The sequence below is a fragment of the Erpetoichthys calabaricus genome, chromosome 2, assembly GCF_900747795.2.
Source record: "Erpetoichthys calabaricus chromosome 2, fErpCal1.3, whole genome shotgun sequence".
Lineage (NCBI taxonomy): Eukaryota > Metazoa > Chordata > Cladistia > Polypteriformes > Polypteridae > Erpetoichthys > Erpetoichthys calabaricus.
Genome location: NC_041395.2, coordinates 96,708,985 through 96,721,970, shown reverse-complemented (window position 1 = coordinate 96,721,970; position 12,986 = coordinate 96,708,985). Strand labels below are relative to the sequence as shown.

At 36.6% G+C, this 12,986-nt stretch overlaps 1 protein-coding gene across 3 annotated transcripts in view; it reads right to left on the bottom strand.

Moving 5' to 3' along the window:
- Positions 1-12,986, bottom strand: part of LOC114646156 (AP-2 complex subunit alpha-2) — a 231,694-nt gene that overhangs the window by 110,963 nt on the left and 107,745 nt on the right. For all 3 annotated transcript variants that reach the window (XM_051922803.1, XM_051922801.1, XM_051922802.1), the window contains exons 7-8: positions 3,035-3,143; positions 2,219-2,369 (exon numbers count right to left, since the gene is read on the bottom strand). In XM_051922803.1, coding sequence (XP_051778763.1) covers positions 2,219-2,369; positions 3,035-3,143 — 260 coding nt within the window. The remainder of the gene's footprint in view (positions 1-2,218; positions 2,370-3,034; positions 3,144-12,986) is intronic.

Below are 12,986 nucleotides of genomic sequence, written 5' to 3'. Positions count from 1 at the left end.
TTCAAAGTGCATTTTTGATAATTTTACAACTTATTCCGCTGCAATATATGTTTAAAACATAAGTAACTCTTCAGCTGTAAAAATCCTGGAAGAAAAATGTCTGTACTTTATTCTAATGGGTAGAAGTACGATGAAGTTATAGCCAGTTAAATCAAAGTAGCAGAAAATCGCCAAAAACAAGCCTGACTCTAAAGGGTTAGTTAACCTATTAATAAAATTGAAATTCTGATACGTTTCTGTACATATGTTTCATATAAAAAGGTTTTCAAATAACATTGTGTCTTGAGCTCTGAGTAATAAGTAAACTCCACACTCAAATAAAATCTCTTAGATTTTATTATAAAGATTTGTATAAAAGCATCATTTACCCATGGATTCATAGTAAAACTAATTTAATTACTGCTATAGTGCACGGATAAGGACAACAGACATTTAAAACTAAGGTTTTTGATCTAGGTACCAGAGAGTGGAAAAATGCTGCATGTTGATTAGCACATGTATGCCCAAATAAGAATTAAATGTAGAAAACTACAGTCATATGAAAAAGTTTGGGAACCCCTCTCAGCTTGCATAATAATTTACTCTACTCTCAACAAAAAAGATAACAGTGGTACGTCTTTCATTTCCTAGGAACATCTGAGTACTGGGGTGTTTTCCGAACATAGATTTTTAGTGAAGCAGTATTTAGTTGTATGAAATTAAATCAAATGTGAAAAACTGGCTGTGCAAAAATTTGGGTACCGTTGTAATTTTGCTGATTTGAATGCATGTAACTGCTCAATACTGATTACTTGCAACACCAAATTGGTTGGATTAGCTCGTTAAGCCTTGAACTTCATAGACAGGTGTGTCCAAGGTATTAAAGGTGGTCAGTTGCAAGTTGTGCTTCCCTTTGACTCTCCTCTGAAGAGTGACAGCATGGGATCCTCAAAGCAACTCTCAAAAGATCTGAAAACAAAGATTGTTCAGTACCATGGTTTAGTGGAAGGCTACAAAAAGCTATCTCAGAGGTTTAAACTGTCAGTTTCACCTGTAAGGAATATAATCAGGAAACGGAAGGCCACAGGCACAACTGCTGTTAACCCCAGATCTGGCAGGCCAAGAAAAATACAGGAGCGGCATATGCGCAGGATTGTGAGAATGGTTACAGACAAGCCACAGATCACCTCCAAAGACCTACAAGAACATCTTGCTGCAGATGGTGTATCTGTACATCGTTCTACAATTCAGCGCAATGTGCACAAAGAACATCTGTATGGCAGGGTGATGAAAAAGAAGCCCTTTCTGCACTCACACCACAAACAGAGTCACTTGTTGTATGCAAATGTTCATTTAGACAAGCCAGATTCATTTTGGAACAAAGTGCTGTGGACTGATGAAACAAAAATTGAGTCATTTGGTCATAACAAAAAGCGCTTTGTATGGTGGAAGAACACTGCATTCCAAGAAAAACACCTGCTACCTACTGTCAAATTTGGTGGAGGTTCCATCATGCTATGGGGCTGTATGGCTAGTTCAGGGACTGGGACCCTTGTTAAAGTTGAGGGTCGGATGAATTCAACCCAATATCAACAAATTCTTCAGGATAATGTTCAAGCATTAGTCACAAAGTTGAAGTTACGCAGGGGTTGGATATTCCAACAAGACAATGACCCAAAGCACAGTTCGAAATTTACAAAGGCATTCATGCAGAGGGAGAAGTACAATGTTCTGGAATGGCCGTCACAGTCCCCTGACCTGAATATCATTGAAAATCTATGGGATGATTTGAAGCAGGCTGTCCATGCTTGGCAGTCGTCAAATTTAATTGAACTGGAGAGATTTTGTATTGAAGAATGGTCAAAAATACCTCCATCCAGAATCCAGACACTCAAAGGCTATAGGAGGTGTCTAGAGGCTGTTATTTTTGCAAAAGGAGGCTCAACTAAGTATTGATGTAATATCTCTGTTGGGGTGCCCAAATTTATGCACCTGTCTAATTTTGTTATGATGCATATTGCATATTTTCTGCTAATCCAATAAACTTAATGTCACTGCTGAAATACTACTGTTTCCATAAGGCATGTCATATATTAAAAGGAAGTTGCTACTTTGAAAGCTCAGCCAATGATAAACAAAAATCCAAAGAATTAAGAGGGGTTCCCAAACTTTTTCATATGACTGTATATATCAGTTAATACCACTAAAGTCAAATCAACTAACCATCATTAGAACCAACCTGTCATGGTGTATTATTAAGCTGATTGCTTCAAAAAGGACGGCATTTTTTGCATTGGAGTGCTGAACCTTCTTTGATTTAGGTGGCTCCTGTGCTTTATTTAGGATAGTTTCCAGGCATTCTGTCAGGCGTCCTCTGACTGCTGCATCCTCTAAGAAAACACATAAGCAGAGAAAGCATTTCAACAGTATAAAAGAACAAAAATGTTCCTATACTTTAGCATAATACTTAATGTACACAGATGTTTTCATAAAATAAACTTACTTACAGTGGAAAGGTTGCAATGTTGAACTACATTCCATAAAACACTATTCTGGTCAATTATGAGTAATCAAGTAATTAGTTATTTATGTAAAATGTTTACAAACTACATCAACATTTCAGTCAAATTATTTTTAAAACAATTATTACATTATTTATGGAAATGTAATGGACAACAGCAGCAAATTGACTAACATAGACCACATGTTGAACTGGCACCAGTGATGGAGGGTTTGCCATCCTTTTAACACTAGAATCCCTGAAGCCTACGAAAAAACTCGTAATCCCGTGACACCTTAAATTCCTTCACACCTCTCCATTGGTGTCTTTTGTTTTGCAAATGTGTCAATCAGCACAAGCAGCAAGCAGCCTGCTTTCCCATCCCCCTGCCCCCAGCTGAACTCTTTTTAAAGTAACTGTCTCGATCCATGACAAGGTACTACAACTTTAAGGCATCAGTGTGGGTGGTAAATTCAGTTTAAGCTCTAAAAGAAAGCCAAGATTCTGTAACAAAGTGCAAAGTAAAAATAAATAAATAAATTAATGCTTCCATACCAGGAGGAGGGTAACACTGTAAGAGCCTAAGAAGTTTCACAGACAGCCAAGGAGCAGGAACAAAGTAGTAAGTGTAGTCCTGGAGGTCTGTTGATGCTGATGTTACAATCTAAATGTAAAAGAATAAAACTTGACTCTACCATATAACAAAAAACATTTATAGTTATTATGTTAGTAATGCACATAATGCCATGACTTAAATTTAATAGTATACAAAGTCTGGCTAAACAAATTAAGTAAAGCACCATGAAAATAAATCACAAGGACATTACACAACTTAAGCTGTAATCTGACAACTTTCTGATACAGCCTTGAAGGACAAAGTGGGCATTACCCATTCTGATAGGCTATTTAGAGACACAAAAGGCCTGCTAATACAGCAGATATAACAGGGATGCAGAAATCTATCTTCATCTCCAATCGGCATTCCTGATTTTACAGCATAAGAATCAGTCTGTTGTTCTTCTGATAATAAAGATGTAAATCAGACTTCAACTGACATCTTTGCAAAGGCCCCTTCAGACCCAAAGTTTCATAACTGACACCCAAGTCTGAATATAGAGTTATAATTCAACCAGTGACAATTTTGAAGGTCAAAATAACACCAATGAGCAGGCACTCGTTCTGTAACTGGAAGGGACTTTAATTTAATCACTAGAGGTTACAACTTCCTTTAAAACAAGCTGCAATAGTGTCTGAAACTACTTGTACTCTCTGATACCTCCTCTCTAAAACCTGTAAGTGGATGAACCGCTCCTTTTCTGGGGAGGTGAAAAGTGACAATCTTTTGTCTATGTGGACCTAAAAGCTGAGATTCCTTTTGCCCAGCCAAGCACTGTGCCAGTGACTGAGCTCAGTCTATTACTTTAAGAAGGGAATTTCAGCATCTAGGACAGCAAAAAGACACATTTTTCTTTGATTTACCCCTCAGTTTAAAATTACAAATCAAACAATTCCGACATGATTAAAGCCCACATTGCAGACTTTAAGGGTATTTGCATACATTTCGGTCACAATTCAGGCATGATTAAAGTGCACACTGCAGACTTTAATTTAAGGGTGTTTGCATATATTTTGGTCACAACATGCCGAAATGACAACACTTTTAATACATGGTCCCACCATTTCAGGGCACCATAATGTTTAGGACATTACAATGGTAAGTATATTAAAGTAGTCATACTTAGTACTTTGTTGCATATGCCTTGCATGCAATGCCTGCTTGAAGTCTGCGATTCATAGACATCAGCAGATACGGAGAATCTTCTCTGATGATGCTCTACCAAGCCTCTAAAGCAGCCATCTTCAGCTCCTGTTTGATTTGGAAGCTTGTCCCCTTTTCTCTTCACCACATGGAAGGTATGCTCAAATGAATTTAAATCGGGTAACTGGCTTTGTCATTCAGGAATTTTCCATTCTGTAGCTCTGAAATATTCCTGTGTTGCCTTAGCAGTAGTGCTGGGCGGTATACCGGTTCATACCGAAAACCGTTTTTTATTTTTGTTATGATAAGGATTTTTCTTATACCGCAACACCGGTTTAAATTGCCTAAATGACGTTCGGAACGTGGCGCAACGGGAAACTGTGGAAGTGGGGACCTTTTTCACTGCTACACCGCTAAACACAGAGGTGTTGCACGGGGGCTTTTTTTCACTGCTACATCGCTAAATAGGTGTGGTAGTGTAGGTATTGCGCGGTGAAAATGGACAGAGAACATTCCAAAACTGAAGCTGTAGCTGATGATAAAGTTGAACATGATGACACAGAAGAACTTTTGCCGAAAAAAAGGAGTCACGTCCGTTGCCTGGAGATGCTTTGGTTTTAAAAGGTCAGATGTGGACCATTATGTTCAAATGTGTAAATACTGCTTCTATACTACTGGATAATACTGCAAGCCAAGTTGTACTTGTTTTATTTGTTTTCAATAGCCTACAGTGTAATGTACTTGGGTACTGTGTAATAGTGTGATGACATGTTGACTTTATTCTCGACGCTTATGACGAGAATAAAGTAGACATGTTGACTTTATTCTCATACTTTGTCATTAAAGTAGAACATCGTAAACTAAACTTCATCGTAAAATGAATATTTAACTTACTAGATTTTCTCAAACCCCGTCATAAGTTATATAGCACATTAAATGCTTTGTGTTAACCCTTTGCGGTCGTTAGGCCAGAAAACTGGCCTTAGTAAAAAGTGCGCTATAGGTCGTCAGGCCACCGCTGGTGGCCCTGCAAGTTTCTGACCGATTTGCACAGTCGCCTGGTCGAGAAAAGTGGCCTGTGTTATTCCTACGTGCTTGAAAAAAATAACTGCTGTAATTATTGGCTAGTTCTTGTTCTCTATTCAAGATGGCGACGTCCAGACGTTTACAAAATGCAGCACAAGTTCTGGATGAAATTATGGCAATGGATGTGGATGAAATTGATGATGAAGATGATGATAATGACGATGATTATAATGATAATGGTAATAGCACTGATGATACTGGACTTGATGATATGTCAGCTGATGAAAGTGAAGCAGTAAGCAGCGAAAACGAAACTGAAACTAATAATGGTAATGAAAATTCTTGGTGCAAAGTACGTGATGTTGATTTTGTTGTAGACAGATTTGACTTTAGCGTAGCTAATACTGGAGTACAGATACCTGCAGGCTCTATTCCAAAAACCGTAGGTGGTATGTTTCAGTTATTCTTTACTGATGACGTCATGCAAAATGTAGCAGATGAAACGAATAGATACGCTCGAGCTGAAATTCATGCTATGCGAGATCAACTAAAACCGCGTTCAATATGGAAAAAATGGCGTGATGTCTCTCTGACTGAGATGAAATGCTATATTGGTGTGATACTGAAAATGGCTATAACAAATGCAGCTGATGTGAAGGATTATTTTTCAACAACTTGGGACAACTACATGCCATTCTTCACCGACTCGAGACCGCTTCTGTATGATACACTGGATGCTTCACGTCCAACCACCATCAAATCCAGATCCAGAACGGTATCATACTATGGAAAAATACAAAAACTAAGTTTATATTTCTCAATTGACATTATAAAGATTATCTGAACACGTGTATAACTGAAAAAGTACATGTGTATTGTGTTGTTGCATAATAAGTGTAATAAAGTGTTGTTTTTAAATAACGGCGTTTTTTCAATAATTAATTACGACTAATGTAGCGTGACGTTGAAAATTAAATACAACTGCAAAGGGTTAAGTGTTCCCCGAGCTTCTTAAACTGACTTCCTCTTGCACTAAGAGGAGGCACTGGCAGCGATCGCTGCACAGAATACATTCACTTCATGATATTCCTGCTCTCTGAACATTTAGAATGCTAAGATAAATTACTTGATATAATTTTCAAGGTGAAATGCATTAAAGCATGTATTAATCATGTGGGGGCACGGCGGCATGGAGGTGGCACTGCTGCCTCGCAGCAAGGGTGTCTCGGGTGTACCCTGCCTCGAGTTTGCATGTTTTTCTGGTGGGTTTACTCGGCGTGCTTCAGTTTCCTTTCAAAGTCATGTAGGATGTGGGTTTTTGTTATGCTATATTGACCCTGCTAGTGTATGTTTAGCTCGTATTCATCCTGCGATGTGCTGGCGACTTGTTCAGGGATGGGCACAACCCTGAATGGATGGCATAATTAAACATGTATAACGAAGATATTTTAAAATTCTGAACACTCCTTGGGCTAAGTTTATAACTAGTTTTAATTTCACAAAGACATTTATCGTGTGGTGCTTGGTTATGTGGAGAAAGAAAAAAGGAAGGATAGGAATTGGGGTTTTGGTACATCAGATAAGACACAGCATGCGTGCAATAAAGAAAGCCTGCTCAGAAGAACATCCATTGAATTCTGTGTTCGTGTCTCCGACCATACAGATCACAAACCCAACATTTACACAATATTTAAGTTAAACCTGTGTGGTACCCATTCATACATCCAGTTTTTTGGAGCCTCGTCACACCTGCCATAAAGTTCTCTACACTGAACATACACCTGGGGACCCCATACTGCGAGGCAGCAGCACTACTGCCTCACTACCGTGCAAGTTTAATAACTGCTTTAATGCATTTCATCATGAAAATGATATCAAGTATTTATCTTAGCATTCTAAATTTTCAGAGAGCAGGAATATCATACAGTGAATGCATTTTGTGCGGTGATCGCCATCTCCTCTTAGTGCGGAGGAAGTCAGTTTAAGAAGCGTAGTGATTAACAACTGGGTCGGGGAACACTTAACACAAAGCATTAAATGTGCTACATTAATTTATGACGGGGTTTGAGAAAATCTAGTAAATTAAACAATGATTTTAGGATGAAGTTTAGTTTACGCCATTCTACTTTAATTATAAAGTAAACTATGAGAAAAATGTGGAAATGTCGACTTTAATCTTGACATAAACGGTGAGAATAAAGTGGAAATGTCGACTTTATGCTCAACATATAGTTTTTTTTTTCTTCCCTGTGTCTGTAATTTTTTCTCTTCACCGTGGCCCTAATACGATTCCGTAGGGCTATACCACAAATCTATACTAATAAAAGGCAAAGCCCTCACTGACTGACTCATCACTAATTCTCCAACTTCCCGTGTAGGTAGAAGGCTGAAATTTGGCAGGCTCATTCCTTACAGCTTACTTACAAAAGTTAGGCAGGTTTCATTTCGAAATTCTACACGTAATGGTCATAACTGGAACCTGTTTTTTGTCCATATACTCTAATGGAGGAGGCGGAGTCACGTATCGCGTCATCACGCCTCCTACGTAATCACGTGAACTAAAAACAAGGAAGAGATTTACAGCACGAGTCAAATGCGGGAATGAAGGTAAATGACGTTAATTTTTGAGTGTCTTTTAATACTGTGTAAGCATACATATTAACACATGTGCAATTAAACGTGTGCATTTACGGGGTGATTTCTCAGACTTAAAAGCTCGCCTTTTATTAAAAAAGTGAATGCAAACTGTTTTCATTCTGAAGGGCACAAACCACATTAGATTTCATGCTCAAGAGTAAGTTCAGCACACAGCTTGGTCATATTACAACCGGAAGGGCGAACTGACAACATGGTATACAAAGAGATCCTTAAGAAATAATTATTGATTCATTTTCACTCAATTTAAAAAGGTTTACTTTTCTTCTTAATAAAAATTTTAAAGCAGTGCTTCGCCGCTGCGAAGCGCGGGTATTTTGATATATATCAAAATATATCGTGTCATCACGCCTCCCATGTAAGCACGTGAACTGACCCGCTGCCGTTTGCAATACCATATTCGCGAGATAAAAGTTTAATGAGAAGACACGAGGTATAAACGACAGTTTGGATCACTTTGTGACAGAGTTAAAATTTCAGTAGCCAGAAACTTTTAACTGCCGGGTCTTAGCTAACATTAAATAAACCCGTGGACATCGCAACATCACACAAGAGAGCGGCTCACGTGAAGTGACTGAACGCAGCAGGAGTGATCACTTCAAAGAATCAAACCTGTTCAAAAAACACATTTCACAATTGATAAGGTACGAAAACAATATGAAACCGATTGTGGATTTGCGTACAGCCACTGAAACTTTGTGACGGCACGAGACTTCAGGTCACGTGTCTGCAAAAGAACCTCATTCAGGCAACTATTTTTACTGGAGGTGGCTCAGGAGAGAGAGTTTTTATTCCTCGCATCCCCGTTATACCCTCTGATCTCCCATTTCAATTCAAACGCCTCCAATTTCCACTAAGGCTCTGCTTAGCAATGACAATTAATAAGTCTCCGTTGTTGAACGTCTTTTAATACTGTGTAAGCATACATATTAACACATGTGCAATTAAACGTTTGCATTTATGGGGTGATTTCTCAGACTTAAAAGCTCGCCTTTTATTAAAAAGGTGAATGCACAACTGTTTTCATTCTGAAGGGCACAAACCACGTTAGATTTCATGCTCAACAGTAAGCTCAGCACACAGCTTGGTCATATTAGAACCAGAAGGACGAACTGACAACATGGTATACAAAGAGATCCTTAAGAAATAATTATTGATTCATTTTCCCTCAGTTTAAAAAGGTTTACTTTTCTTCTTAATAAAAATTTTAAAGCAGTACTTCGCCGCTGCGAAGCGCGGGTATTTTGATATATATCAAAATATATCGTGTCATCACGCCTCCCATGTAGGCACGTGAACTGACCCGCTGCCGTTTGCAATGCCATATTCGCGAGATACAAGTTTAATGAGAAGACACGAGGTATAAACAACAGTTTGGATCACTTTGTGACAGAGTTAAAATTGCAGTAGCCAGAAACTTTTAACTGCCGGGTCTTAGCTAACATTAAATAAACCCGTGGACATCGGCACGACACTTCAGGTCACGTGTCTGCAAAAGAACCTCATTCAGGCAACTATTTTTACTGGCGGTGGCTCAGGGGAGAGAGTTTTTATTCCTCGCATCCCTGTTATACCCTCTGATTTCCCATTTCAATTCAAACGCCTCCAATTTCCACTAAGGCTCTGCTTCGCAATTACAATTAATAAGTCTCAGGGACAGACCCTGCAAAAGGTTGACATTCATTTGATATATATGTATATATGTATATATGTATGTGTATGTATGTGTATATGTATATATGTATGTGTATATGTATATATGTATATGTGTGTGTATATGTATGTGTGTATGTATATATATATATATATATATATATATATATATATATATATATATATATATATATATATATAAATGTATGTGTATATGTATGTAGATGTGTATGTGTGTGTGTATATATATATATATATATATATATATATATATATATATATATATATATATATATATATGTAAATGTGTATATGTACATATGTATATATATATGTGTATATGTACATATGTATATATATGTAAATATGTATATGTATATATAAGTTTATGTGTGTGTATATTATATATATATATATATATATATATATATATGTATGTGGATATGTATATGTGTGTGTGTATATATATATATATAATATATATATATATATATATATATATATATATATATATATATATATATATATATATATATATATATATGTGTGTGTGTGTGTGTATGTATGTATATATGTATATATATGTTTATGAGTGTGTGTATAGCAACACTCATAACAATAACAACACAATTACATTGACAATCATGTTACGTTATTTTTAAAATGTTTGCTTTTCTTTTTCATAAACTCTTAAACATACTACTTCTCCGCTGTGAAGCGCGGGTATTTTGCTAGTAGCATTATAAATGCAAGTTGCAGTTTAATTATTTATTCATATAGCTTAGCTTGAAGGAAGGTCCATATTAATGCAGTTTGCCTAAATGATGGTTCAGTTGGTAAAGATGTCATCACAAAGATTGCACTTGTTTTATTTTATTTTAATTTGGTGAATACTGTGTAATACACCTGGGCTTGAAGCCTTGAAGTAATAGTGAAACTATCAGTAATAATACAATTATTTATTTTATTATTATTTATTAGTTTGAATATTATGCAGTTTAATGATGGTAAAGTTGTTTAAAAAGTCACTTTAACTTGTCAGTGGACAGAGATTGTTAACATTAACAGAAAGTATAGTTGTTTTACAAAAAATATTTACTATTTATTCTTTTCTAAGACATGTTCAGTGCAGTACAACTTTTGACAAGCACTTCTGGATATTTACTTCCTGTATTAATACTTGTGTGCACATTAAAATGTTTTTTTGTACAATGTACAATTCTCTTGACAGTGGAATAGGTTATTCTTAGCCAGTAATTGCAGTGGAAAATGTGGTTAACATCCAAATACCGTGAAACCGGGATAATTTAGAAAAATACCTTGATATAGAATTTTGGTCATACCGCCCACCCCTACTTAGCAGTATGTTTGGAATCATCATCTTGTTTTAGAACGAAGCGCTTTCCAATGAGTTTTGAGGCGTTTACTGAAACTTGAGCAGACAAGAGGTTTCTATACACGTCCCGCAATTACGCCATCAATGAAGATGAGTGTCCTGGCAGCCATACATGCCCAAGCCATAACAGTCCTCATCATGCTTAACAGATGAGGTGGTATGCTTTGGATCTTGGACCGCTTCTTTTTGTCTCCACACTTTGCTTTTGCCATCAATCTGATAGAGGTTAATCTTTGTCTCATCTGTCCACAAGACCTTTATTCAGAGTTGTGCAGGCTCTTTAAAGCACTTTTCCACAAACTGCAAATCTGACAATCCTTTTTTGTGGCTAAATAGTGCTTTGCATCTTTCAGTGTGGCCTCTGTACTTCTGTTCATTAAGTCTTCTGCAGATAGTAGTCTCTGACACAGAAACTCCTGGCTCCTGAAGACCGCTCTGATCTGTTGGACAAGTGTTTGTGGCTTTTTCTTTACTGTAATGAGGATTCCTCTATCACCAGCAGTGGATGTATTCCTTGGCCTACCGGTCCGAGCTGTGCATTCTTTCTTATTAATGGTATTTCAGAAAGATATTCCTAAAACCTTAGGTAAACCTAAGTTTTACAGATTTCTAATGATTTTATTCTTGTTTTTTGGCCTCATAATGGCAACTTTGAGTTTCACTGGCACAGCTCTTGACCTCATGTTAAACAATGGTAACTACAGACTCCAAAAGACAGAAGAAAGCCTAGGTATGTTATGCCTTCACTAATGAGGCAATGAAAAACATCTGAGTAATCACAAACACCTGCTACATGAATTGCTATGACCCAGAAATGATGGTGCCCTGCAAATGAGGGTAACCATGTATAAAAAGTGCTGTCACTTCTGTATGGTGTGACCAAAATGTATTCAAATACCCTTAAATAAAAGTCTGCAATGTACACTTTAATCAGAACTAAATTGTAATTTTAAATTGTGGAACAGAGTGGTAAATAAAGGAGAAATGTTTCTTTGTACCAAACATCATGAAAGGCACTGTAGCTGAGAAAAGCATAACACAGCATGAACAAAGGACCACATCAATGAGAAAGAGCTCACTCCAGTGCAAGAAGAGCAACAACAGCGACAAATCCATACAAAATTTAGGACATTTTCCTTGAAGACTTGGTATCTTAAAACTATTAATCTGTTCCAATAAAAATTTGAATTCTAAACAGCAAGTAAACAACCAGTCTCTTCTGTGTTATATGTTTGTATGTCTCATCTTTTTTGTGTCCTGTTTTCTTTGTTGATATATATGCGATAACCATATTTCAATAATCATTGAGTTTATCAATAAATTATATTGTTCTGTTTCTTACTACAATAAGTGCACTTCAGTTATTTTGATATAATGCTAACGGCCGGAGACCACTTTCTACAGAGAAAGTAAGGAAAATAAAGTAGGAGCGATACTGAATTATTTAATTAATTACCAGCATTGGCAAAGGCAAAACTGATAATTAATCCATCAAGTTAAAATCATTTTTCTACATTTACTGGCATCCCTGGGTGGGAAAGTTAAATCACCGATTTTCCTACAGTGTCTGATAACCAAAAACTAGCTCTGTAATCTTAAGAGGGCTACTAGAAACCATCTGGAACATGAACGACATTTCTTCAGAACAACACGGAATTAAGGACTTTAAAATACAAATAATGAGATTATGGTTTTATTCTTACTATCTATTTAAGCATCCAGTAGCATGGTATTGGCACAATTCTGGTCACAATTCATTGGCTAAAAGTACTTGGTAATAACGATAGTGAGTCACAGAGAAGATGTGCTGCATTGTTCATAAAGTTTTGTTTTCATTCTCTCCTTTGTTACTAACCTCAGCAGATTAACTCTTTTAGGGCAAATTTTTTTTTTGGTTTCTTTTCTCCCAGGGCTGAATATTTTTCCAAAAACTAACATTTTTTAAAAAAGAACACAAAGCAATTGTTTAACATATCAAATCAACAAAAAATACTTACTTTTGACAAATGTTACTGTCT